The 27,919-nt window shown below is 47.7% G+C and overlaps 1 protein-coding gene across 1 annotated transcript; it reads right to left on the reverse strand.

Moving 5' to 3' along the window:
- Positions 1-23,190: 23,190 nt before the first annotated feature.
- Positions 23,191-27,683, reverse strand: LOC128309287 (uncharacterized). Its single transcript, XM_053045645.1, has 3 exons — positions 24,895-27,683; positions 23,265-23,976; positions 23,191-23,205 (listed from the first exon to the last, which is right to left on the reverse strand). The coding sequence occupies exons 1-3, from the start codon at positions 27,681-27,683 to the stop codon at positions 23,191-23,193; spliced, it is 3,516 nt and encodes a 1,171-aa protein (XP_052901605.1).
- Positions 27,684-27,919: the final 236 nt, after the last annotated feature.

The raw sequence follows: 27,919 nt of genomic DNA on the forward strand, positions 1-27,919 counted from the left end.
GGGACGATAACGGCCATCGCGTGTGCGCCATCGATTTAGAGTTATTCACAACCGAAACGCGCAAGTGATAAGACGTGTAATTTTTTAACACCAGCACCACCACTCGCACCACTCGCTCCCACGCACCCGAATTATACCAGCGAAGCCGTACCACCTGCCCAAAACCAGTGCTCCGCGAAAGAAGTTTGAAATAGAAAATAAAATTGCTAGAAACCTGTAAAAATTGGTGTTAGGAAACTCGTCCACGGCGAAACAGAAACTGGAAAGAACGTTGCGTTGCAACATTTTAAAAAATTACACTGGTGATTTTGTGTGAACAATTGACAATTGAGTGAAAATGAACCGCGAAAACGTTGAGTCCAACCCCGCCGCGAATTCGACAGTGCGACAACTTTCCCCAGTGCAAGACCTAGCGGAAGACACTGTTTCGATACAGGAGTTGATTCAGCAAGCCAGAGAAGCGAACGAAAGCTTCAACAGGCTGACCGCGCAAATTGCTCAGTTGAGCCCAAGCGTGTCAAGAGGACTCGGAATGTCACTGAACGAGCAACGCGAAGGCGCGATATCCCAGCGCGTCCGCACAGGAACCGCCGAAGATGTGCCTTTTCCTTCGGCCGCCACCCTGCCGCGGAGATCAACGCTCGGGACGCCTTACGCCAGAGGCACGGAAAGTGAACCTGTGAGCGCATCGCCGCGACCGGCCATCGCGTTTCCAGATTTCCTGCGCTACGACGCGCAAGCCGGCTCGTCAGGAAGATCGACGCTTGGGACGCCATTCATCAGCGACACAGAGCGTGAACCTGTGGGCGCGTCGCTGCGACCGGCCATTGCGTTTCCAGATTTTTTGCGCTATGACGCGCATGCTGGACCGTCAACGACTCGGCGTAGCGAAGCAGACCGGTACGGGGCTACCGGAAAAAGAACAGCCGTACATCCCGTACGAGAACGTGATCTTCAGCGGGCTTTGGAAGACATGGAGATCGAGCATCTTCGGGAGCGAAACCGCTTGATGCAATCCTTCGAAGCAACGGATCATCAACGAAGCGCACATCCGCCATCACGCGTGAGTATCGTTCCAGATAGATTGCAGGCGAACGCCTTCTCAGTCTTTGATCTTTCGCAGACGCAATACATAGCCCGGCAAGGGAGGAAACGGGACTTGCCGACGTTCTCCGGCAATCCCGAAGAATGGCCGATGTTTATTGCCTCCTTCGAGTACACCACGGAGGCGTGCGGTTATAACGACGTGGAGAATCTGGACCGGCTGCAGAAGGCCCTAAAAGGAAAAGCGTTAGAGGCAGTACGTTGTCGCTTGATGCATCCATCCAACGTACCTGGCGTGATCTCCACGCTAAGAATGCTTTTCGGCCGTCCCGAAATTATTGTCCACTCCCTGGTGAACAAGGTGCGATCGATGCCGGCGCCTAAGCAGGAACGTCTCGAAACGCTCATCGACTTTGGGGTCGCGGTTCAGAATCTTTGCGCGACCATCACGGCGTCAGGACTAGACGAATACATGTGCAATGTGGCGTTGTTGAATGAGTTGACGGAACGCTTACCCCCGTCGCTGAAGCTCAATTGGGGATGTCATCGAATTAACGTGAGCCACGTTACGCTCTCGAGTTTCAACGACTGGCTGAGTCATTTGGTCGAAGCAGCAAGTTTGGTGACTATGTCGTCGGTGTACACCCATGAGGGTTCATCTACCAGACCTGCAACGAGTAACAGCGGATACAGGCAACATCGGCACGTAAATACTCACCTGACGAACACTGCAACCAGGCGCCCCTCAACGAGTTCTAGCAGCGTAACGCTGCGTTGCCCAGTATGCCAACAACAATGCGCCAAAGTAGAAAACTGTTCCGATTTTCTGGCAATGGACATAGACGCCCGTTGGCGAACAGTGCGTGAGAAACGTCTGTGTCGTAAATGCCTTGAACAACACCAGCGCTGCGACAGAAGAACGCAGTGTGGCACCAATGGCTGCGTCTTTCTTCATAACAAGCTGCTTCATGATGGTTCGAGGACCAGAGTTGAAGCCGGAAATACGTCACGAACCGTAACCAACGAGCATCAAGCTTTTAACAGTCACCGAATTGCGCTAGAGGCGCCACCACTCTTCCGATATGTTCCGATTACCCTTCATGGCAATGGCTGTAAAGTAGAAACATTTGCGTTCCTGGACGACGGTTCGTCAGCCACCTTCATAGAACATGCTTTGGTTGAAGAACTAGGCATTCAGGGAACTCCTCATCCGTTGTGCCTCTGGTGGACCGGAAATCAGAAAAGAGAAGAGAAAAATTCAGTGAGAGTATCGTTGAGAATATCCGGCAGTGACGAAGCCGGCAAAGTATTCGTATTGCCCAATGTACATACCGTGCACAGCTTGGCGCTACCGAATCAGAGTCTGTGCGCCCAGAAACTTCAGAACACTTTCGCGCACTTGACCGGCCTAAAACTGACCTCGTACACGAATATCATGCCAAGGGTTCTAATCGGCATAGATAACTGTCATCTGGGTCATCCGTTGACATATCGTGAGGGAAAATCGCATGAACCCGTTGCTGCCAAAACGCGATTAGGCTGGATTGTCTACGGATCGTACGAAACGAATCCCGGCGAAGCAAACGGGATTCTCAACCACCATAGACCAAAGGTGTGCCCATGCATGGACATCAACGACGATAAAACCGATGCACAATTGAAGGAATACTTTGCAATTGATTCGTTAGGTATCACCAAGTTACCTCATCACATAGGTTCCAAAGATGAAGAAAAGGCGCTAGAAATTCTGGTCGCGACAACCCGTTTAAATGGCGAACGTTATGAGACAAGTTTGTTGTGGAAGTACAGCACAATTCAATTACCGCCAAGTAAGCCGATGGCACTAAAACGCTTTGAATGTCTCAAAAGAAAAATGGAAAAAGAACCAGTGTTGAGGGCTGCCATCGTTGAAAAGATGAATGAGTACGAGAGAAAGGGCTACATCAGGCGCCTAACACCGAGAGAGCTATCGGAAAAACGTGATGCAGATTGGTTCTTGCCAATTTTTCCTGTCATAAACCCCAACAAGCCAGGAAAAATCCGGTTGGTATTTGATGCTGCTGCCAAAGTAAACGGCGTTAGCCTAAACACATTTCTCCTCAAGGGACCAGATCAGCTGGTAGAGCTCCTGACAGTCCTATATAAATTCAGAGAGTTCCGAATAGGCGTTGTTGGAGACATCAAAGAAATGTTTTTTCAAGTGGCCATCAGACCCGAAGATCAACGCAGCCAAATGATATTGTGGAACGGCGGTGTGGCTGACAGGACTCCAGACGTGTACGCCATGACCGTTATGACGTTTGGCGCCGCATGTTCACCCTGCTGCGCGCACTATGTGAAGAATCTTAACGCCGAGCGATTTAAATCCGAATTTCCTCGCGCCTTCGAATGCATCGTTAAAGAGCACTATGTTGACGACATGCTGGCAAGTGTCGAAACTGAAGACGAAGCTATAATGCTGGCAAAAGACGTGCGATACGTACATGCACAGGGTGGCTTTGAAATAAGAAACTGGCTGTCCAATTCAAACGTGGTGATTCAGCAATTAGAGGCATCTATAACGAAAGAGAAAGATGTTAACGTTGGTACAGATACGAAAACAGAAAAGGTATTGGGAATGTGGTGGGACACGCAATCCGACACATTCACCTATAAAGTCTCACCTAGAAACGATGAGCAGCTGCTAACGGGAGCAAAGCATCCGACTAAACGTGAGGTGCTACGGATCCTAATGCGGATCTACGACCCGTTGGGTCTCTTGGGTAACGTGCTTATGTTCCTGAAAGTTCTGCTTCAAGAGATCTGGCGTGCTGGTGTCGGATGGGATGAAAAAGTCAGCGGCCGTTTAGCAGAACAGTGGGAAAGGTGGATCACCATATTACCCGACGTTTGCCAGATCAGGATACCAAGGTGCTATCGACAGAACACGTCGGCGTTGACTCGTAGCATACAGCTTCACGTATTCTGCGACGCGAGCGAAAACGGGATGGCAGCGGTTGCATATTTCCGATTTGAAGAAGAAGGGACCATAGAATGCGCTCTTGTCGGATCGAAAACTAGAGTGGCACCACTGCGATTTCTATCGATCCCTCGATTAGAACTGCAAGCAGCGGTTATCGGCACCCGACTTGCGAATACGATTATTAAATCGCACCTGTTCAAACGGTCTCGAACTCACTCGAACTACATATTGGACGGATTCGCGTGACGTCATCTGTTGGCTACGGTCGGATCATCGACGATATAGTCAATTTGTAGCTTTCCGAGTCGGTGAAAAACTCGAGTCCACCAAGGTTGACGATTGGCAGTGGCTGTCAACGAAGGTCAATGTAGCCGACGATGGTACGAAGTGGACGAGAATTCCCGATTTGAGCACATCAAGCCGATGGCTCAAAGGTCCGAGCTTTCTTTGGCAACCAGAGAAGGAATGGCCAATTCCACCGACGCGATCGGATGATACAGCGGAAGAACTACGTCGCAACCTGCTGCATCATTCAAGCACTGAGCCACTTATTCGGATCGATCGATTCTCTAGTTGGAATAGGTTGCTCAGATCCGTTGGATACGTTATTCGATTTTCACATAATTGTATGCACCGAACTAACGGAAAAACGATCACGACAGGACCACTCACGCAGGAAGAGCTTGAAACAGCAGAACGCGTGATTATAAAACAAATCCAGCGAGAAACGTTTCCAGAAGAGATCCGGCGACTAGAGAGCCGCGTAGTAAAACAGCATCCATGGTCGCAACCCATCGAAAAAGGCAGCGCATTGTATCAGCTCTCACCGAAAATCGACGACTATGGCGTGCTGAGAATAAGTAGTCGTTTTGAAAACTGCCCTGTGGTAAACGAATCGCTGCGCAAGCCAGTTATCCTACCGAGACGACACACAGGAACTGACTTGCTTATACTGCACTACCACGCACGTTACCGACATTGTAACCATCAGACCGTCGTTAACGAACTAAGGGCCAAATATCATATACCGCGCTTGTTGACAGAATATAAGCGCGTCCGGAAAACATGTCAACATTGTCGCAATCGAGAAGCTGCTCCCGAACCGCCGTTGATGGGAAGCATTCCTCAACAAAGAACGGCCATGGATCAGCGTGCGTTTACATATACCGGAATAGACTACTTCGGCCCAATGAACGTAGTAGTTGGACGTCGCGTGGAGAAACGTTGGGGAGTGATTTTCACTTGTTTGACAACACGAGCAGTGCACCTTGAAATCGCGCACTCACTGACAACTTCTTCCTGCATCCTAGCGATCCGCCGTTTTATCGCTAGACGAGGAGTGCCGCGCGAAATCATCAGCGATCGTGGGACAAACTTTGTAGGTTCATCGAGAGAGTTGAAGGAAGCCCGGATGAACGTGGATGAGAATAAGATCATCGTCAAATTTACTAGTCCTGAGTTGAAGTGGAGCTTCAATCCGCCAGCGGCTCCGCATTTTGGAGGGTGCTGGGAACGCCTCGTTCAGTCGGTGAAAAAAGTTTTAAGCCAGTTCGAACTGCCGCGTACGCCTAACGACGAAGTGCTGCAATCTACGATAGCCGAAATAGAAATGGTCATTAACTCAAGACCTCTGACCTACGTACCTTTGGACGATGATTTCGCACCACCGATAACGCCCAACCAACTACTTTTGGGTAGCTCAAACGGCAGCAAGCCGCCTGCCCCACTTGATGATACAGCAGGGGCCATAAAATCTTCATGGAAAGCGTCGCAGCGCTACGCAGATCTTTTTTGGCGAAAATGGGTAGCTAAGTATCTTCCGACGTTGACACGTAGAACTAAGTGGTTTCACCCTGCTCGCCCTATAGAGGAAGGTGAAATCGTTTTGATTGCAGACAACAATATGCCCAGAAATTGCTGGCCTAAAGGGAGAGTGGTGGCAGTCGTCAGAGCCAACGACGGCCAGGTGAGACGAGCAACGGTGCAGACGGCTAGCGGAATAATCGAGCGACCTGCAACAAAGATAGCGGTGTTGGATGTGCGGAAGTAAAACGCCAACAGGAACGACACAGCCAAGCTTACCATCTACCGATAAGGCGATAAAGAGGGCTGGCCGAATATTAAACAGAACAGATCACCGACTTCAAGTAGGGTAAATTGCTCATACGAGCAAAGTACCGGGCGGGAGAATGTTGTAGACAACGGTGAAGTCGGCACTTGCAGTTTAACGCATGATTTGTTTTTTGTTTTCGTCACCTGACGCAATGACGGTGACAGCTCGGTGACGGGTGACAGAAGCCGTTACCGAAGGGACGATGCCATAAAGGGATCGAGATCGAGGCGCGAAAAGGGACGATAACGGCCATCGCGTGTGCGCCATCGATTTAGAGTTATTCACAACCGAAACGCGCAAGTGATAAGACGTGTAATTTTTTAACACCAGCACCACCACTCGCACCACTCGCTCCCACGCACCCGAATTATACCAGCGAAGCCGTACCACCTGCCCAAAACCAGTGCTCCGCGAAAGAAGTTTGAAATAGAAAATAAAATTGCTAGAAACCTGTAAAAATTGGTGTTAGGAAACGCGTCCACGGCGAAACAGAAACTGGAAAGAACGTTGCGTTGCAACACTGTCTATTTCAACTAAATTGATCCATCCAAAACGAACTTTGTACTTTGCTATGAAGTTCCACCAGGAATGAGTTTTCATGCAAAAACTGTCTATTTCAACTAACTTTGTCCATCCAAAACGAACTTTGTACTTTGCTATGAAGTTCCACCAGGAATGAGTTTTCATGCAAAAACTGTCTATTTCAACTAAATTGATCCATCCAAAACGAACTTTGTACTTGGCTATGAAGTTCCACCAGGAATGAGTTTTCATGCAAAAACTGTCTATTTCAACTAAATTCATCCATCCAAAACGAACTTTGTACTTTGCTATGAAGTTCCACCAGGAATGAGTTTTCATGCAAAAACTGTCTATTTCAACTTAATTCGTCCATCCAAAACGAACTTTGTACTTTGCTATGAAGTTCCACCAGGAATGAGTTTTCATGCAAAAACTGTCTATTTCAACTAACTTTGTCCATCCAAAACGAACTTTGTACTTTGCTATGAAGTTCCACCAGGAATGAGTTTTTATGCAAAAACTGTCTATTTCAACTAACTTTGTCCATCCAAAACGAACTTTGTACTTTGCTATGAAGTTCCACCAGGAATGAGTTTTTATGCAAAAACTGTCTATTTCAACTAACTTTGTCCATCCAAAACGAACTTTGTACTTTGCTATGAAGTTCCACCAGGAATGGGTTTTCATGCAAAAACTGTCTGTTGTAGACAACGGTGAAGACGGCACATGCAGTTTAACGCATGATTTGTTTTTTGTTTTCGTCACCTGACGTAATGACGGTGACAGCTCGGTGACGGGTGACAGAAGCCGTTACCGAAGGGACGATGCCATAAAGGGATCGAGATCGAGGCGCGAAAAGGGACGATAACGGCCATCGCGTGTGCGCCATCGATTTAGAGTTATTCACAACCGAAACGCGCAAGTGATAAGACGTGTAATTTTTTAACACCACCACTCGCACCACTCGTAACACTCGTACCACGCACCCGAATTATACCAGCGAAGCCGTACCACCTGCCCAAAACCAGTGCTCCGCGAAAGAAGTTTGAAATAGAAAATAAAATTGCTAGAAACCTGTAAAAATTGGTGTTAGGAAACTCGTCCACGGCGAAACAGAAACTGGAAAGAACGTTGCGTTGCAACATTTTAAAAAATTACACTGGTGATTTTGTGTGAACAATTGACAATTGAGTGAAAATGAACCGCGAAAACGTTGAGTCCAACCCCGCCGCGAATTCGACAGTGCGACAACTTTCCCCAGTGCAAGACCTAGCGGAAGACACTGTTTCGATACAGGAGTTGATTCAGCAAGCCAGAGAAGCGAACGAAAGCTTCAACAGGCTGACCGCGCAAATTGCTCAGTTGAGCCCAAGCGTGTCAAGAGGACTCGGAATGTCACTGAACGAGCAACGCGAAGGCGCGATATCCCAGCGCGTCCGCACAGGAACCGCCGAAGATGTGCCTTTTCCTTCGGCCGCCACCCTGCCGCGGAGATCAACGCTCGGGACGCCTTACGCCAGAGGCACGGAAAGTGAACCTGTGAGCGCATCGCCGCGACCGGCCATCGCGTTTCCAGATTTCCTGCGCTACGACGCGCAAGCCGGCTCGTCAGGAAGATCGACGCTTGGGACGCCATTCATCAGCGACACAGAGCGTGAACCTGTGGGCGCGTCGCTGCGACCGGCCATTGCGTTTCCAGATTTTTTGCGCTATGACGCGCATGCTGGACCGTCAACGACTCGGCGTAGCGAAGCAGACCGGTACGGGGCTACCGGAAAAAGAACAGCCGTACATCCCGTACGAGAACGTGATCTTCAGCGGGCTTTGGAAGACATGGAGATCGAGCATCTTCGGGAGCGAAACCGCTTGATGCAATCCTTCGAAGCAACGGATCATCAACGAAGCGCACATCCGCCATCACGCGTGAGTATCGTTCCAGATAGATTGCAGGCGAACGCCTTCTCAGTCTTTGATCTTTCGCAGACGCAATACATAGCCCGGCAAGGGAGGAAACGGGACTTGCCGACGTTCTCCGGCAATCCCGAAGAATGGCCGATGTTTATTGCCTCCTTCGAGTACACCACGGAGGCGTGCGGTTATAACGACGTGGAGAATCTGGACCGGCTGCAGAAGGCCCTAAAAGGAAAAGCGTTAGAGGCAGTACGTTGTCGCTTGATGCATCCATCCAACGTACCTGGCGTGATCTCCACGCTAAGAATGCTTTTCGGCCGTCCCGAAATTATTGTCCACTCCCTGGTGAACAAGGTGCGATCGATGCCGGCGCCTAAACAGGAAGTGTTGGTTGAACAGGACGAACTATCACCACAGGAAGTGATCGAACAGGAAGTGGTGATGGAGCAAGAGGTAGTGGACGGTCAGGAGCTGCCCAAAAATGATTCCACAACTATCGTCGACGCTTGTGCTGCGTCTGAAGAAATTGAACCGGCGATGGAAACATGCCAATCGGAGGCAGAGCTTACGGAACCGGTGATCGACAGCAAATCCTCTACACCTAGCGAAGGAAGTCCCAGCAAGGTGCGCATCGAAGACGAGGTCAGCGAGGACGCGTTGATGCGTGAGGTAAAGGGAGAGATGCTGGAAATGATTAACGGAAATCAGAAAAGAGAAGAGAAAAATTCCGTGAGAGTATCGTTGAGAATATCCGGCAGTGAGGAAGCCGGCAAAGTATTCGTATTGTCCAATGTACATACCATGCACAGCTTGGCGCTACCGAAGCAGAGCCTGTGCGCCCAGAAACTTCAGAACACTTTCGCGCACTTGACCGGCCTAAAACTGACCTCGTACACGAATATCATGCCAAGGGTTCTAATCGGCATAGATAACTGTCATCTGGGTCATCCGTTGACATATCGTGAGGGAAAATCGCATGAACCCGTTGCTGCAAAAACGCGATTAGGCTGGATTGTCTACGGATCGTACGAAACGAATCCCGGCGAAGCAAACGGGATTCTCAACCACCATAGACCAAAGGTGTGCCCATGCATGGACATCAACGACGATAAAACCGATGCACAATTAAAGGAATACTTTGCGATTGATTCGTTAGGTATCACCAAGTTGCCTAATCACATAGATTCCAAAGATGAAGAAAAGGCGCTAGAAATTCTGGTCGCGACAACCCGTTTAAAGGGCGAACGATATGAGACAAGTTTGTTGTGGAAGTACAGCACAATTCAATTACCGCCAAGTAAGTCGATGGCACTAAAACGCTTTGAATGCCTCAAAGGAAAAATGGAAAAAGAACCAGTGTTGAGGGCTGCCATCGTTGGAAAGATAAATGAGTACGAGAGAAAGGGCTACATCAGGCGCCTAACACCGAGAGAGCTATCGGAAAAATGTGATGCAGATTGGTTCTTGCCAAATTTTCCTATCATAAATCCCAACAAGCCAGGAAAAATCCGGTTGGTATTTGATGCTGCTGCCAAAGTAAACGGCGTTAGCCTAAACACATTTCTCCTCAAGGGACCAGATCAGCTGGTAGAGCTCCTAACAGTCCTATATAAATTCAGAGAGTTCCGAATAGGCGTTGGAGACATCAAAGAGATATTTTTTCAAGTGGCCATCAGACCCGAAGATCAACGCAGCCAAATGATACTGTGGAACGGCGGCGTGGCTGACAGAACTCCAGACGTGTACGCCATGACCGTTATGACGTTTGGCGCCACATGTTCACCCTGCTGCGCGCACTATGTGAAGAATCTTAACGCCGAGCGATTTAAATCCGAATTTCCTCGCGCCTTCGAATGCATCGTTAAAGAGCACTATGTTGACGACATGCTGGCAAGTGTCGAAACTGAAGACGAAGCTATAATGCTGGCAAAAGACGTGCGATACGTACATGCACAGGGTGGCTTTGAAATAAGAAACTGGCTGTCCAATTCAAACGTGGTGATTCAGCAATTAGAGGCATCTATAACGAAAGAGAAAGATGTTAACGTTGGTACAGACACGAAAACAGAAAAGGTATTGGGAATGTGGTGGGATACGCAATCCAACACATTCACCTATAAAGTCTCACCTAGAAACGATGAGCAGCTGCTAACGGGAGCAAAGCATCCAACTAAACGTGAGGTGCTACGGATCCTAATGCGGATCTACGACCCGTTGGGTCTCTTAGGTAATGTGCTTATTTTCCTGAAAATTCTGCTTCAAGAGATCTGGCGTGCTGGTGTCGGATGGGATGAAAAAGTCAGCGGCCGTTTAGCAGAACAGTGGGAAAGGTGGATCACCATATTACCCGACGTTTGCCAGATCAGGATACCAAGGTGCTATCGACATAACACGTCGGCGTTGACTCGTAGCATACAGCTTCACGTATTCTGCGACGCGAGCGAAAACGGGATAGCAACGGTTGCATATTTCCGATTTGAAGAAGAAGGGACCATAGAATGCGCTCTTGTCGGATCGAAAACAAGAGTGGCACTACTGCGATTTCTATCGATCCCTCGATTAGAACTGCAAGCAGCGGTTATCGGCACCCGACTTGCGAATACGATTATTAAATCGCACCGTTTGAACATCACTCGAACTACTTATTGGACGGATTCGCGTGACGTCATCTATTGGCTACGGTCGGATCATCGACGATATAGTCAATTAGTAGCCTTCCGAGTCGGTGAAATACTCGAGTCCACCAAGGTTGACGATTGGCAGTGGCTGTCAACGAAGGTCAATGTAGCCGACGATGGTACGAAGTGGACGAGAATTCCCGATTTGAGCACATCAAGCCGATGGCTCAAAGGTCCGAGCTTTCTTTGGCAGCCAGAGAAGGAATGGCCAATTCCACCGACGCGATCGGATGATACAGCGGAATAATCGAGCGACCTGCAACAAAGCTAGCGGTGTTGGTTGTGCGGAAGTAAAACGCCAACAGGAACGATACAGCCAATCTTACCAACGGGCATCTATTGATAAGGCGATAAAGAGGGCTGGTCGAATATTAAACAGAACAGATCACCGACTTCAAGCAGGGTAAATTGCTCATACGAGCAAAGTACCGGGCGGGAGAATGTTGTAGACAACGGTAAAGTCGGCACATGTAGTTTAACGCATGATTTGTTTTTTGTTTTCGTCACCTGACGTAATGACGGTGACAGCTCGGTGACGGGTGACAGAAGCCGTTACCGAAGGGACGATGCCATAAAGGGATCGAGATCGAGGCGCGAAAAGGGACGATAACGGCCATCGCGTGTGCGCCATCGATTTAGAGTTATTCACAACCGAAACGCGCAAGTGATAAGACGTGTAATTTTTTAACACCACCACTCGCACCACTCGTAACACTCGTACCACGCACCCGAATTATACCAGCGAAGCCGTACCACCTGCCCAAAACCAGTGCTCCGCGAAAGAAGTTTGAATTAGAAAATAAAATTGCTAGAAACTTGTAAAAATTGGTGTTAGGAAACGCGTCCACGGCGAAACGGAAATTGGAAAGAACGTTGCGTTGCAACAGAAGGATTGCTTAATTTTGTTGCAAATAAATCAAAGTTGCAACCTAAAATAGTTTCTTTTTCTAGTTTACGTCGATACGTAACAAGCCAAAATTAATTGTCGTATTCGGTACGCGGTAATCGATAATCGTTCATTAAACGCGCGCGAGTGATAAGTGAAAATGTCCAACCCTTCGTCCAGGAAGCAGCTGGAAGACCAGGCAGCCGGTACATCAAGAGGACGCGTAGACGTCTCTATGCACGAGTCATCGCCCAATGTCGCCGGAGGGTCATCGGACAGACACACACCGATAAGTGGTCATCGGGACGAGCAACTGTTGCGGTTTCCGCTGAGAAATCCAATGGAAGATCGCAACGCGGTATCCTTGGGTTCGCCTGTTCTGGTTGAGGATTCAACCACCAGAAGAGGCACGGCGGAACATAGCACCATCTCCCCGAGTGGATCGGCAACTCGACGCGCGGAGTTGTTAAGTATGAGAGGGTTGGTAGAAGCGAGGCAAGGGGAGTTAAGGGAGTTAGAGCTGAAATTAATGGAGCTCGAAGAGGAGGTGGACGCGGGAGCTAGCCATGACGCTTTACAGTCGAAGGCAGAACAATGGCTGGCTGCAACGGATCGCTGCGGTACTTATCCGCCAACCAGTAACTCTAGGGCACCTACACTTCACTTCACTAGCACTGCCAACCCACCCCCACCGTGTTATCAGGAATACGGTCAGGTTCCTGATTATTACACTTGGAGGAAACATCACGATGATGCCTATAGAAGGGCTTCTTTACCTCCCACCTGTCCTCCATATATTTCACCAGCGCACGCGGCTACGAGCCGATCACGCACAACACTACACCACGGTAATTTAACACAGGAACAAGTTTCCGCACGGCACGGAGCGATCGGGAAGGAGCTGCCGGAGTTTAGTGGCGCAGTGAAGGAGTGGCCGCTGTTTATACGTATGTACGAGCGGTCGACCGCAGTGTGTGGGTTTTCGGAAGACGAAAACATATTGCGGCTACAGCGGGCGTTGAAAGGTGAAGCCAAGGAGGCAGTTGGGCATTTGTTGTTGTTGCCTGATGGTTTGGTTGAAGTGATGAAGACGCTCCAAGATCAGTTCGGCCGTCCAGAGATTATTGTCGAGGCAACGATTGAGTCCATTAGGAAGATGCCGTCCCCTGAGCCGGGTTGCTTACGTTCACTCGCTACCTTTGGTCTGGCAGTACGGAATCTTTGCGCGACAATAGTGGCACTTAAACTTCCGGAGCATTCATGTAACGTATCATTACTTCGGGAGTTCATGGGTAAGTTACCCTCGCATTATGCGATGGAATGGGTCCGCCATCGACGACAGCTACATAGGGTAACCCTAACAGAGTTCGGCGTTTGGATAAGCCAACTAGCGCAAGATGCTAGCGAGGCTCTCGTTGAACCGCCGCGCCGCGAGCCTAATGCGCATGGAGAACGTTCCGAAAGACGGCTTCCTACTCGAGACAATCGAACACAGGGACCGCATCCGCCTCAGCAACGAAATCAGTACGCGCCCCGACCACTTCCCAAACAGAACCAGCCCGGACATATGCACCTAAAACGACATACTGGAACACTCACACAATGCAACATCCCGTTCAACGCGAAACTGTCACAGTTACTAGCGGCACACACTCGGGCACACAGGAGCGAGTGCTGTTGAAATACGTACCTGTTACCATACACGGCCCACGTGGCCCTATTAATACGTACGCTTTCATAGATGACGGCTCTTCCTCATCCTTTATGGACTGTTCTCTACTGGAAGAGTTGGGTGTGGGAGGTACTCCGGCTCCACTGTGTCTACAGTGGACGTGAAGAGTGCAGAAAGAAAACGTGATAAACCCATCGCGTCGAAGACGAAACTAGGCTGGATCATCTACGGTCCATGTCCGGTAGCCGAGAACGTTCCAGGGGCAACCTACAGCAACTTTCATGTATGCTTATGTGATGGAATCAGTGAAGAACTGCTGAATGCTGAACTAAAAAGGTTTTTTTCCTTAGACACCATCGCAATTTCAAAACCGACTAAAACTTGGCGCTCTAAAGAAGACGAGCAGGCGCTAACAGTTCTGGAAAGAGATACGTCATTTCAAAACAATCGTTTTGAAACTGGATTGCTATGGAAAAATGAAAACATCCGCGTTCCTTGCAACAAAGCTATGGCTTTGAAACGATACAATTGCTTGAAAAGACGCATGCAGCAGGATCCTGTTCTCGATTCCGCGGTTCGAGATTTGATGTGGGGATATGAAACGAAAGGCTATATCCGACGACTTACACCAACCGAAGCAGCTGAGAGACATCCAAGGGACTGTCTTTCCTGTGACAAATGCGAATAAACCGGGTAAAGTGCGTTTAGTCTTCGATGATGCCGCAGCAACCGTCAACGGAATCAGTCTTAATAGCGTCTTACTTACCGGACCGGATCTCGCGACAAATCTCCTGGCAGTGTTGTAACGGTAGCGGTAGTTGGTGACATAAGAGAGATGTTTCATCAGATTATGATTAAGCAATCTGATCAAAGAAGTCAGATGATTCTGTGGGAAGGAGATGCAACTAGCAGTGAACCTGTTGCATACGTGGTTACCGTAATGACCTTCGGAGCGGTCTGCTCACCGAGCACGGCTCAATACGTAAAGAACCGCAACGCGGAACGCTTTGAGTCCGAGTATCCGCGAGCAGTACAGTGTGTGAAGAATGAATGAATGAATTATGTCGACGACATGCTGTTTAGCGTCGAAACAGAAGAGGAAGCGATTATCCTAACAGAACAGGTACACAGCATACACTCACAGGGAGGATTCGAAATCCGAAATTTTATCTCCAATTCGTCGCGAGTTTTGGCACGTCTGCAGAGTGATCCTGAAATGGAAAAAATATGACTATAGATAGTGTATTCAACACAGAGAAAGTACTTGGTATGTGGTGGGATACCTTGTCTGATAGCTTTTCATTCCGGCTATCTTTGAAGTACGACGAGAGTTTGCTATGGGGAGATGAACTACCTACGAAACGTCTTGTTTGAGGACGTTAATGAGCGTCTACGACCCGATAGGACTTATAGGGCAGTTCTTAATGTTCCTGAAAATGCTCCTACAAGAGATTTGGCGGAGCGGTTTAAGCTGGGATCAGAAAATAGACGGTCATCTAGCTGAGAAATGGTTTACATGGATTAAAGTACTTCGAAATATCCCAACAGTGAAAGTTCCTAGATGCTATCGTCAGTTGTCGTCAGATAAAGCTAAGGTTGAACTTCACGTGTTCTGCGATACAAGCGAGTATGGTATGGCTGCCGTGGCATACCTCAGGTTTGAAGAAGATGGTTTGGTGGAGTGTGCCCTCGTAGGGTCCAAAACTAGAGTCGCACCGCTAAAATTCTTATCAATTCCCAGGCTGGAGCTGCAGGCAGCGGTGCTTGGTGCGCGTTTGGCAGATGCAATCCGCCGATCACACCGTCTGAATTTTCAACGTTCCTTGTACTGGACTGACTCTAGAAACGTAATTAGCTGGCTGAACTCTGACCACCGTCGCTACCACCAATTCGTCGCCTTTCGGATCGGAGAACTACTAGAAACAACTGACGGCAGCCAGTGGTGTTGGATTCCTACCAAGCTCAACGTAGCCGACGACGGCACCAAGTGGACTAAGACGCCAGAATTATCTCCTGATAGCCGCTGGTTCAAGGGACCATCATTTCTATGGCAACCAGAAAGCGAATGGCCTGCAACCGAGAGACCCATAAAAAACATCACAGAAGAACTTCGAGTTAACCTGTTACACCATTGCGCAATACAGAATAGTGAACCAGGAACCTTCGTCGAGTTTGAGCGATTCAGTAAGTGGAAGAGATTGCTACGGACCGTAGCATACGTCATTCGCTTCACTACTAATAGTCGACGCCGTAGCCGAAAAGAATCAATCCAGCAAGGTCCCCTGACGCAACTAGAACTGGCAGAGGCCGAACGAGTATTATTCCGGAGGATGCAGTTAGAAGCCTACCCTACCGAGGTTCAGTATCTGAGACGCCAAACTGAAAGCAACACGGGTGGGACAGGTGTAAAAAGGGATAGTCCGATATATAAACTATCTCCTGTTCTAGACGGTTGTGGAGTTATGTTGATGAGCGGACGCTTAGCCGAGTGCAACGCAGTAAGCCCAGAAATGAGACGACCTATAATACTCCCTCCCAACCACCATGGTACAGCACTACTAACCAACAATGTCCACGAACGTTTCAGACACGGTAATCACATGACAGTCATCAGTGACATCAGAAGCAGATACTGGATCCCACGATTACTAAAAACCTACCAGCGTATACGCAGAGCCTGCCAACGATGCAGAATACGTGAAGCGGCACCCAGCCCCCCGATTATGAGCAACCTTCCGGATCCCAGAGTCGCGATGGGTCAACGAACATTCACACACACTGGGATCGACTACTTCGGTCCCATCCTCGTTACGGTCGGAAGGCGCGTAGAGAAACGATGGGGAGTTATTTTCACGTGTCTTACTGTCAGGGCCGTGCATTTGGAGATTGCGCACACACTCACGACAGGATCCTGCATTGCTGCCATAAGACGATTCATCGCCAGACGTGGAATGCCACGTGAGGTCATCAGTGACTGTGGTACCAACTTTGTAGGAGCAGCACGGGAGTTGATGGAAGCGGTTGCGGAGATTGACCACGAAGCTCTGATGACGGAATTTTGCGGTCCGGAGATGAAGTGGACGTTTAATCCACCAGGGGCACCGCACTTTGGAGGCTGTTGGGAGCGCCTAGTTCGTTCAGTAAAGAAAATATTTGGACAACTCAACCTTCCCCGGCGCCCGACGGACGAGATGCTTGAAACCGCTCTGACTGAGATAGAACTCGTCATCAACTCCAGACCGCTAACATATGTTCCTATCGACGATGAGTTTTCAACACCCCTGACGCCAAATCACATATTATTGGGAAGTTCGGACGGTAGCAAACCTCCCACGATGTGCTGCGACGAGGCGGATGCAGTGAAATCGACATGGAAAATATCGCAACATATCGCGGACGTATTCTGGAAGAGGTGGGTTGCAGAATACTTACCCACTTTAGCGAGACGAAAAAAGTGGTTTAAACCAGCGCGGCCCATTCAAGAAGGGGATGTGGTGATTGTCATGGATAACCGTTTGCCCCGCAACTGTTGGCCAAAGGGACGTATTTTATCGGTGTTGCGTGCTAAAGATGGACAGGTTAGACAGGCGGTAGTAACGACTCAAAACAGCACTTATAAGAGACCTGCAACAAAATTAGCAGTTTTAGATATAGCTTCAAAGGAGGTACTTACCAGTGAGGAATCTTAGAAACAATAACACGAACACATGGTTTGAGCTGTCAGTGTTGTAATTTGAGTGAGACGCTGCTAGAGATAGCGTCACACTGCGGGAGAGAATGTTACAAACAAAAGTGACAACACTGATCGCGCACGAATAATCCGACTAAGGGAAGAAAGTAAACAATGCGTTGTTTACGTAGCCGATTAAATACTCCGATTCGTCTGTGAAACGTTGACAAGTGAACAGCTATTCAATTTAATTTGAAAAGGCAGTTAAACACATACATACAACATCAAGGACACACCGATATTACTACAACCGCACGAATCTTGGACAAAGGAATAAAAAGGACATACGGATAGGATAAGTACTTAAGATGGGGGTCGTGGACCCTGGGGGGGCAGTTCCCCCGGGTCATATTATGAGATAGGGTAGGGCCAAGAAAGCTATATATGTAATAAAAATGAAAGAAACACCACGATCAGGATCACACAGAGCGGATCTGCTTCAACCTCTTTATTCGCCAAGCTCTTGTAAGCGACTCTCTCTTTGAACCGCTCTCCCCTCTATTTATATGTTTACATCCGCTCTCATTTCTCTTTTCGTCCTCGACACTCACACCACACGGCTTCTCCTGACTACCACTTTCGTCCCGAAAGAGCTCACTCTTCCTCGTTGTCTAACTGGTAGATTTTCATGTGACTAGCCGCAGTAGTTGTTGTATTGGGCCCTTCACCTGTTATTTTCTGCACCCTATAACGATCATTAGACATACTATCTAAAACCTTATATGGACCTATAAACTTGGTGGCACATTTTTGCCCTGGGTTGAACTGTGTTCTTTGTATTAGTACGATATCTCCGTTTCGATATTTACGTGCCCTTCTTGCTCTCAAATCATAAGACCTTTTTTGTTCTACCTGAGCCTTTTCAATGCATGCTCTTGCTTCTGCTCTAATAGCATTGCGTTCTTCATTAAACCGTGCCAAGCGAATTTCTTCCATTAGCTCTGATATTTGTAAATCATGTGTGTTTCGCATTTTGACTCCAAACATAGCCTCAAATGGCGTTATTTTTGTGCTTTGATGCATGTTACCGTTGATCCATTTTTGTACAGTGCCAATATGCTTATACCACTTCCGAGGGTCATTCACACTAATCTTCGTCAACATTGTCAAAATTACCTGATTCGTTCTCTTTACCTGTCCGTTCCCACGCGGGATACCTGTTACAATCTCGACATGCTCAATATTTTCATCTTGACAGTATTGCTTGAAACTATTTGAGGTGAAAGCACTTCCCTTGTCACTAACAATTCTTCTCGGATTCCCAAAGAACTCACTTTGATTTCTTAGACGCTGAATCACCTCTTGAGCTGCTGTAGTCTTCGTTAGATAGATCCAAACATACTTAGCAAATGCGTCGACCACAACAAATAAATATTTGTATAGTTTATCTGTTGCCTCTATTGGTCCAACATGATCAACATGGTAGGTATCGAAAGGTACGTCTCCTTTTGCTATCGGATTTAATAATCCATCGCGCTTGCCTCGTTTTCGTTCTGCTAACAAACAAGTTACACAACATTCTACTTTTTTCTTGATTTTCTCAGTTAGGTTTGGGATGTAATAGTTCTGACTAATAACATCCTCTAATTTCCTTACACCAAAATGACCATTCTCATGAGCTTTCCTGATGATTTCGCCCTGCATATCGGTAGGTACCACGATCACCTCTCGTCTGTTAACCAATTTCATCAATAACTCTCCGTTCATCCAATAGTCGTCATACGATTGCGTCTTCACCAATTCACGGATAGCTCGAATGCGGTCATCTCTCTGCTGCGCGGTAATCATCATCTCGATGAGCGGGTCACTGGTCACTACCATCACCGGTGCTCTGCTTAATGCATCGACGTGTCTCATTGTCGTACCTGACCGATGCACTATGGTGTAATCGTATTCCTCGATTAGACTTTTCACGGTATTGTAATAGCGAGGTGGTACATCGATATCACCTTCCGTGGAACCAATTGTCATTACAATGTTTTCTTCTTTTGGAACTATCTTCACGCCTTTTGTGGTCATTATAACACCAAAATGTTCCAGCGACGCTCTTCCCAAAACTGCTTCATAGGGCTTGGTCTGATGTGGGACGACATGAAACGTTAGACCCTCACACCCAACACCATCGATCGTCATGTTGACGATCACTGTTCCATATGCTTTTGTTGTCATTCCCCCGAAGCCGGTAAGAACCATCGTGGTTGGCAACAGTTTTGGAGACCCAATTCTTAGATACGCCTGGATCGACAGTAGATTTGGAAGACAACCGCTGTCGAACAAAGCATTGAATTCAATATTCTCGATAGCGATAACAATAGTGCTATCTTTCTGCGCACCCTCTAAATTAACGTTCGAGTTTTCGTTTCTTACATTTCGCTTCCCACACTCTTTCGCTAAGTGCCCGAACGTGCCGCACACGAAACATTTCAGACCCCTTTTCTCCGTATTTCTTTTGTCCTTACATTCAGACGCCCGATGCCCCACAATACCGCATTGGAAGCATTTCGGTCCTTTGTCTTTGGTTGGGCACTCGGCCAGCTTGTGTTCGATACTACCACAATTGAAACAATGATGCTTTTCTGTTGCTCTAAAAGACTTATGCGATTGTTTCTTCCTATCGTCTGCTTTTTTGTTGGCTCTTTCCATGTAACCCAACTTGCTTTTCAACGTGTCCAGATCCTTTGCTTCGTATAGTGACGCGCGTTCCCTTGCGTCTGCGGTCGCTCCGTCCGCAATATACTCACACAAACTCACTTCGTCCAACTTCACGGCCTGAGCAATTCGCTGCATTGCGTATGTATATTCGAGCATAGTTTCCTTTTCCTTCTTTCGTCTGGCCGCTAACTCTCTGTGCACGTCACTTGCACGCACTATCTTTCCAAATTCTCGAATCAGCGCATCGCGCAACATGGTATAAGACTTTATTTCAAACTGCGTTTGGATAAAGCTGCGCGCGGTCCCCGTTAATTTTTTTCGACACATGACGAATTTCTGATCATCTGTCCACTTGACCATTTTCGCTATGTCCTCAAACTCGCGAATCCATAACTTCACGTCCTTCTTTACATCGTCCCCATACGCATCTATAGCTTCTTCAACATCACGAAACGAGTATACGCGCTTATCATCTCTCGTTTCCACGCACTGTTCCGCTTTCATGATCGGTATGTTGATTTTATCATCGCTTTCCGTGTCCTCAAACACTGTCACGTTTGCTTCCTCTTTGGCGTCGTGCTCAACAATGCTCTTGGCCAGTTCCTCTTTAGTACCGGTCGTAGACAATCCACGCGATTCGCATTGTTTTACGAGCCCGGTGCGAGTAAAGTCACTCACCAATTCCGCGATCTTTTCTGTAGGATCCATGATGTGTCTCTAATGTTCCACTACTGCGTATAACTGGCCCCAATCTAGCCAAGCAAAACTACGCCACACTTTCGCCGAAATTCCGAAACTGCTGTTTCACAACTTTACAACAATTCCACAACAATTTGTGAAATAGTTCAACTACACAACAACGTCTCTACAACTTGTTCAACAACTTTGCAACTTAACCACCAACTTAATGATGTACTTGAACCAAATCACATCCAAATCACATCCCAATCACTTTCAAATCACATCCAAATCATATCCCGGTTGAGCCCCCATGTAATAAAAATGAAAGAAACACCACGATCAGGATCACACAGAGTGGATCTGCTTCAACCTCTTTATTCGCCAAGCTCCTGTAAGCGACTCTCTCTTTGAACCGCTCTCCCCTCTATTTATATGTTTACATCCGCTCTCATTTCTCTTTTCGTCCTCGACACTCACACCACATATATAGGAGTAAGGGAAAATAATCGCGCCATTATTCGGTGGTTCCGCAATAGAAGGTGTTGTAGACAACGGTAAAGTCGGCACATGTAGTTTAACGCATGATTTGTTTTTTGTTTTCGTCACCTGACGTAATGACGGTGACAGCTCGGTGACGGGTGACAGAAGCCGTTACCGAAGGGACGATGCCATAAAGGGATCGAGATCGAGGCGCGAAAAGGGACGATAACGGCCATCGCGTGTGCGCCATCGATTTAGAGTTATTCACAACCGAAACGCGCAAGTGATAAGACGTGTAATTTTTTAACACCACCACTCGCACCACTCGTAACACTCGTACCACGCACCCGAATTATACCAGCGAAGCCGTACCACCTGCCCAAAACCAGTGCTCCGCGAAAGAAGTTTGAATTAGAAAATAAAATTGCTAGAAACTTGTAAAAATTGGTGTTAGGAAACGCGTCCACGGCGAAACGGAAATTGGAAAGAACGTTGCGTTGCAACATTTTAAAAAATTACACTGGTGATTTTGTGTGAACAATTGACAATTGAGTGAAAATGAACCGCGAAAACGTTGAGTCCAACCCCGCCGCGAATTCGACAGTGCGACAACTTTCCCCAGTGCAAGACCTAGCGGAAGACACTTGTATAATTTTGCACTAGCGGCGAAAGTGGTTCTAATTTGTGATAATGTGAAAGTGATGTTACTCGTTTGGCTTTCCCTTTGCTACTGTTTATTCAATTGTCCCTTAAGTTCATTTTACAATTCATGTGTTCATGCAACTTAATTCTACCATAGTTCATATGCCTAACATGTTGCGTCCTGTTTACATATATAGCTCCTAGAGTTGTCAAGTGCGAACAGATATAAACAAAACAAAACAATTACTTGACATATTTACAATTTAGTTAAACCCTAGAAATCCAACATTCCGGCCACCAAAAGAGAATTCTTTTAACCTAGTACTAATTATAAATTCCAATTCTTGTAACTATTTAATTCCTGTAGCCGGTTAATTCCTGTAACTAATTTCTATTGTTTACTAGACTGATCGGCAGTGTTAACATTGCATCTGTCAGTCGTGACAATGATCGTACCGCTATTCTAACACGTGGTTTAGTTGTGAGCAGACTGATCCTCTATAGGATTTGGCAATAGCGCAAGTCTGTTCACTGCTCTTACGATTTCCTTTCCTGACCCAGTGCGTAAGGTTACTACTCTGACTACGCCGTCTTTACCTGGGTGCAGTGCTATAATTCGCCCTTTCGGCCACACACTAGGTGGCACGTTATCCTCCTTTACAATCACTAAACGGTTCACTTCTAACTGTACCGGTGACGCGTTAGAGTGTTTGGCTCTAGCCTGGAGTTGCTGTAAGTACTCTGGGTACCATCGTGCCCAAATCGTTTGAACATGTTTCTGCACGAGCTGGTATTTGGTTAATCGGTTGTCTTGACGATTCGTAAAGTCAACCTCTGGTACCGCTTGCATGTTGGACCCTACTAAGAAATGGCCTGGAGTTAAAACTTCTAAATCGGTCGGTTCATTCGACAATGGTACTAACGGACGTGAATTGAGGCATTGTTCCACTTGCGCAAGAAGGGTAAGCATATTTTCTTGCGTAATCCTACTAACTCCTATCGTTTTAGCAATGTGCCTTTTCGCTGATTTTACTGCTGCCTCCCAAAGTCCTCCAAAATGAGGCGCCCGTGGGGGAATGAACTTCCAACGCATTTCATTTTCTGCACACCAATCAAAAATTAATCTCCTATCACTATCATCAGCTTTCAACATTTTATAAATGCGGTTTAACTCGTGAGCTGCTCCCTTAAACGTAGTCGCATTATCCGAGTGTAACTCAGAGACTTTGCCTCTGCGTGCGACAAAACGTCGTAATGCTGCTAGAAATGCTGTCGTGGTGAGATCGCTCACCAACTCGATGTGAACTGCTCGCGTTGAGAAGCACACAAAGATCGCGATGTATGCTTTTGTTGGACTCCGGTTGCGGATCGTTGATTTCAACAGAAATGGTCCGCAATAGTCCACACCGCTAACTGCAAATGGTCTCGTCGGTGTCACTCGTGATTCAGGCAAATCAGCTACCGCCTGCTTCACCAATACCGGCTTGTTCTTAAAACAAGTGTGGCATCGATGGTAAACGCTCCTTGCAAGATTTCGACCACCAATCAACCAGAAGCGTTGTCGAATCGTTGCCAACATCAACTGCGGACCAGCATGTAGTAACTTCAGATGATATGCTGATACTAACAGTGAAGATAGGTGATGTGAAGCCGCAAGGATGATGGGGTGCTTAACATCCTTGGAAATGTTCGCATTTCCCAGCCGGCCACCGATGCGTAACATACCTCCTTCATCAAGGTACGGTGACAACCACTTCAGCTTCGATCTTTCACCAACACGTTTCCCTCGTTGCAGGTCGTCCAGCTCTTCCGCGAATGAATCCCGTTGTGCTAGCTGGCACAACCTCAGTTCCGCAATTTGCAGTTCCGTCGCCGTAAGCGAAGGAACAGCATTTTCCAACTCCTTGATAGACGTCGGTTTGTTGCACTTGCTCGCTGATACCTTGCTTGCTCGGCTGCATTCGATGAATCGCAAGCAGTATCCCATTACTCGTCGCAGTTTACTGTATGACGAGAACCGTTCAAAAAGTTTATCACGGAATTCACACTTCGCTGTGACAATTAGTGACACCTTTGCTCTTTCTTCGATGTCACCGTCATCCTTCATGGGTAGTGGAACCGGTTGTGGCCATTCATCTTCACCGAGAACCAACCAATGTGGTCCATGCCACCACCGATCACACTTCAGCAAATCGTCTGGTTTTAGTCCCCGCGAAATGTCATCTGCCGGGTTATGACACCCTGGAACATGACGCCAGCATGATATCCTCGTTTCCTCCTGAATTTGGGCCACCCTGTTGGCCACAAATGGGTTCCATCGACGGGGAGGAGACTTCAGCCAGTACATTACTGTCATCGAGTCGGTCCAACAAATGGTCATCTGAGATGGCGTTAGCGCTCGACTCACTTTCTGGAACAATTGCGTCGCTAATCGTGCGGCGCACAGCTCCAACCTGCCAATCGAATGGGTGTTTGCCAGAGACACTACCTTGGATTTGGCAGCTAATAGCCGCACCGTAGTTGACCCCATGGATTCTGCTCTCACATAGCAGCAAGCTCCATATGCAATTTGCGATGCATCGGCAAATACATGCAATTGTAGGCTAACCGTTTCAGACTGGGACACAAACCGAGGCACACGTAATTTGCGTAGCAAATATAGTGTTGAGTGGAAACTTCTCCACTCTTCCTGAAGCTCGCCCGGTAATGCACAATCCCAATCCCAAGCCTTTCCATCATTCCTCAAACTCCATAATCGCTGCAAGAACATCTTAGCCAGGATGATGGTCGGACCCAATAGCCCAAGAGGGTCGAATATACTTGCCGTATACGACAAGACCAGACTTCTCGTTAACACTTCAGCAGGAAGTGGAAGATTTACATTGAAGCAAAACATATCATTGGCTGGTTCCCAAACCAACCCTAGCGTTGATATTGCTTGGCCGTCCTTCCATTCATGCATCGATTGGATCGCAAGATCCTCTAGTGAGACATCTCGTAGTGCATCAGGGACATTTGACGCCCACTTCTTCAATGCAAAGCCGGCTGAATCAAGCATTTGCGAAATTTGCTTGCGCACTTCGATGGCTTCTGCCAGGTCCGCCGCACCGGTCAATAGATCATCCACATAGAAGTCGTGCAGAACTGGATCAATCGCTTTGGGGTACTGGCCCTTGTGGTCGTGCGCAATCTGTTGCAACGTGCGTGTGGCCAAAAATGGCGCTGAGGCAGTACCGTAGGTAACTGTTTGCAACTCGTACGTTGCTATCGGGTCGGTGAATCTTTCTCGGTACCGAATGCGCAGCAGTTTGTGATCACTTTCACAATGACGAACTTGTCGATACATCTTTTCGACATCTGCTACTAGGGCTATGGCGTGCTTTCTGAACCTCAAGATAATCGTAAACAAATCATCTTGTACTGTTGGGCCTACGAGCAGCGTATCGTTTAACGAGTACCCAGATGTTGTCTTGCAGGATGCATCGAAGACAACACGTACCTTCGTGGTCGTACTCGTTTCCTTCACCACCGCATGGTGAGGGATATAATAATGCGGAGCACTATCATCAACGGGTTCGGTGAGTTTTCTCATATGTCCCAATGTTTCGTATTCGGACATGAACCGTTTATATTCTACCTCCATTTCAGGATTGTTCAACAATCGTCGTTCAACGGCAACGAGCCGGCGATCGGCTATCGCTCTAGATTGTCCCAATACAATCTTGGAATCGGTCTTATGCGGCAAGCTTACTACGTATCGACCTTGACTATCACGCGTTGTAGTGGCCGCATAATGTTTCTCGCATTGGTCCTCTTCTATGGATAACGCGGGACCTTCTAGGATGCTCTCTGTTTCCCAGAAACGTTGCAGCATAGTGTCAAGCGAAGCTTGACTAACGGTGGTGAGGCAGGACCGTTGGCTCGAAGCCGATGTGTGGGAACTATTCCCAGAGACTGTCCAACCGAAGGGCGTCTCTACCAACCATGGTCTACCTCTACCTAGTGCACGCTTTCTGCCAGTATGCATTTCCCAATATGCGTCACTACCGATGACGATATCTATTCTCCCTGGGATGTGGAATGATGGGTCTGCTAACGAGACAGTCGGAATCTTCCATGATGTTGTGTCGATCGGTGTGATTGGAATCTCAGCAGACGGTGTTTTCAAAATCAGAAATTCCATAGTGGTTGAAAACTGCTCTGACTTCGATTGCACTGCAGCATCGATGGACCCTTTAACTTGTTGTACCGCTTGACCGATACCTATGATCGAAACATTAACCTTCGATCTCGTGGTAAGCAACTTTTGCGCTAAGGATTCCGAGATGAAGTTGCACATCGATCCTGAATCCAAGAGCGCTCGTGCTTCATGCCGAATACCATGGTCATCGACCACCCAAAGCAATGCCGTTTCAAGAAATGACATCTCTTGTTCGGCCTTTGCCGCCATCGACACTTTCGGACGTGTGTTGTCATGTAATAGGCTATGATGTCTGGCGTTGCACGTAATGCAACGATTAAGTGACTTACATGACCTCACTTGGTGGTTTTGGTTCAGGCAGTTGAAGCATAGCCGCTCCTTCGCCACCACTTCTCGCCGATGCTGGACATCTCCTTTCAGAAACTCAGGACAGCTGCGAAGATTGTGCACCTCTTCGCAACCCATCGGGCAAGGTAGCTGCATGCCGTTGGACTGGCCATGCGTCGAGTGCCGTGTTGTCGCTGCATTCACTGCAGTTTTCGGCCTTGCTCCTACTTTATGCTCGCCGCCGGCCACCATTGCCGTATTGGCCTTTATGTCTTCCGTGAATTGCCGAGTTGACCTGAGAATAAGTACACGACTTTGTAAGAACTCGATGAGATCCTTATACTTATCTCGAGGTGCTTGCGACGAATGCTTTTCCCAAGCCAGCATAGTTGAGGGATGCAGCTTGAAGAACATCAAGGTGGTGAGCGGAGCATCCCAACTGTCGACAGGTTCCTTCAGCTTTTCTAAGCCGTCTACATGACGCTTAAACTCGACGACCAAGTGCGCCAATTCTTCCGCAGACTCCGATTTCACCGCTGGGAGATGGTGAATTTTCCGCAGATATTGCCGGACCAGCATACGCGGGTTGTCGTAAGTTTTCAACATTGCGGCCCATGTGCCAGCGTAATTGTCTGCTATCAGCGTGGTGTGCTCGAAGAGCAGCGCGGCTTCCCCCTTCAATGACGACAACAGGTACTGCAGCTTCATGATCGTCGGAATCTCTGCTGACGAATCGATCATCGATACAAATCGATCACGGAAGGAGAGCCACTTCGTTGAATCACCATCGAAGGATGGTAATCCGATTTTCGGGAGCCGTAAACTTGGTCCCGAATGACCTGACGCCCCAACACTCGTGTTCGCAAACAACATTGAAGCATTTAGCGGATTTGCTTCGCATGGTTGCTTCTGAAGCAAGAATCCCTTTATTTTGCGATACACATTATCCATCTCGCACCTTTCTTGCAGGTATGTCTCTAGTGATTCCGCTGACTCATCCAACTCTTCCAGTTTGGAGATTGCATCCATAAAATTGGCATTATGTTGCTCTAACTGTTCCAAACACACGGGAATTTCATTCACATCACTGTCGGTAAAGTTTAATTTGAACTGCTCAATGTTCTTAATCAGCGCTTGAGCTTGGCGCTTTTTTAATTGCGCGGCTTTAATTTTCTTCTCCATCTTAACGCACTTCACTAATACTTAGATACGCGTGTAGGGTCGACGATCGTTACAACTTGCTATCTTGCATGCAAGTTGTTCAAATGATGGCGGGAACGACTGTTCGTTAAGATGGTCACGTTTCGCGATGGCGATGTTAAAGGGACGCTACACTTTTCAGAACGCTAAGCCAATGACGCTTTCTCGTTGATGCGGTGCAACAACTCACAATTTTCACGACACGTGAACTAAACGTG

This window comes from Anopheles moucheti, unplaced genomic scaffold (genome assembly GCF_943734755.1).
Source record: "Anopheles moucheti unplaced genomic scaffold, idAnoMoucSN_F20_07 putative_Y_12, whole genome shotgun sequence".
Lineage (NCBI taxonomy): Eukaryota > Metazoa > Arthropoda > Insecta > Diptera > Culicidae > Anopheles > Anopheles moucheti.

Excerpts from the sequence above, each read along its gene's own strand:
- LOC128309287 (XM_053045645.1), bottom strand. The coding sequence starts at position 27,683 with ATGGAGAAGAAAATTAAAGCCGCGCAATTAAAAAAGCGCCAAGCTCAA. Across the intron at positions 23,977-24,894 it reads CAAGCAATATCAACGCTAGG|TAAACTGCGACGAGTAATGG; the intron begins GTTGGTTTGGGA and ends CTCGTCATACAG.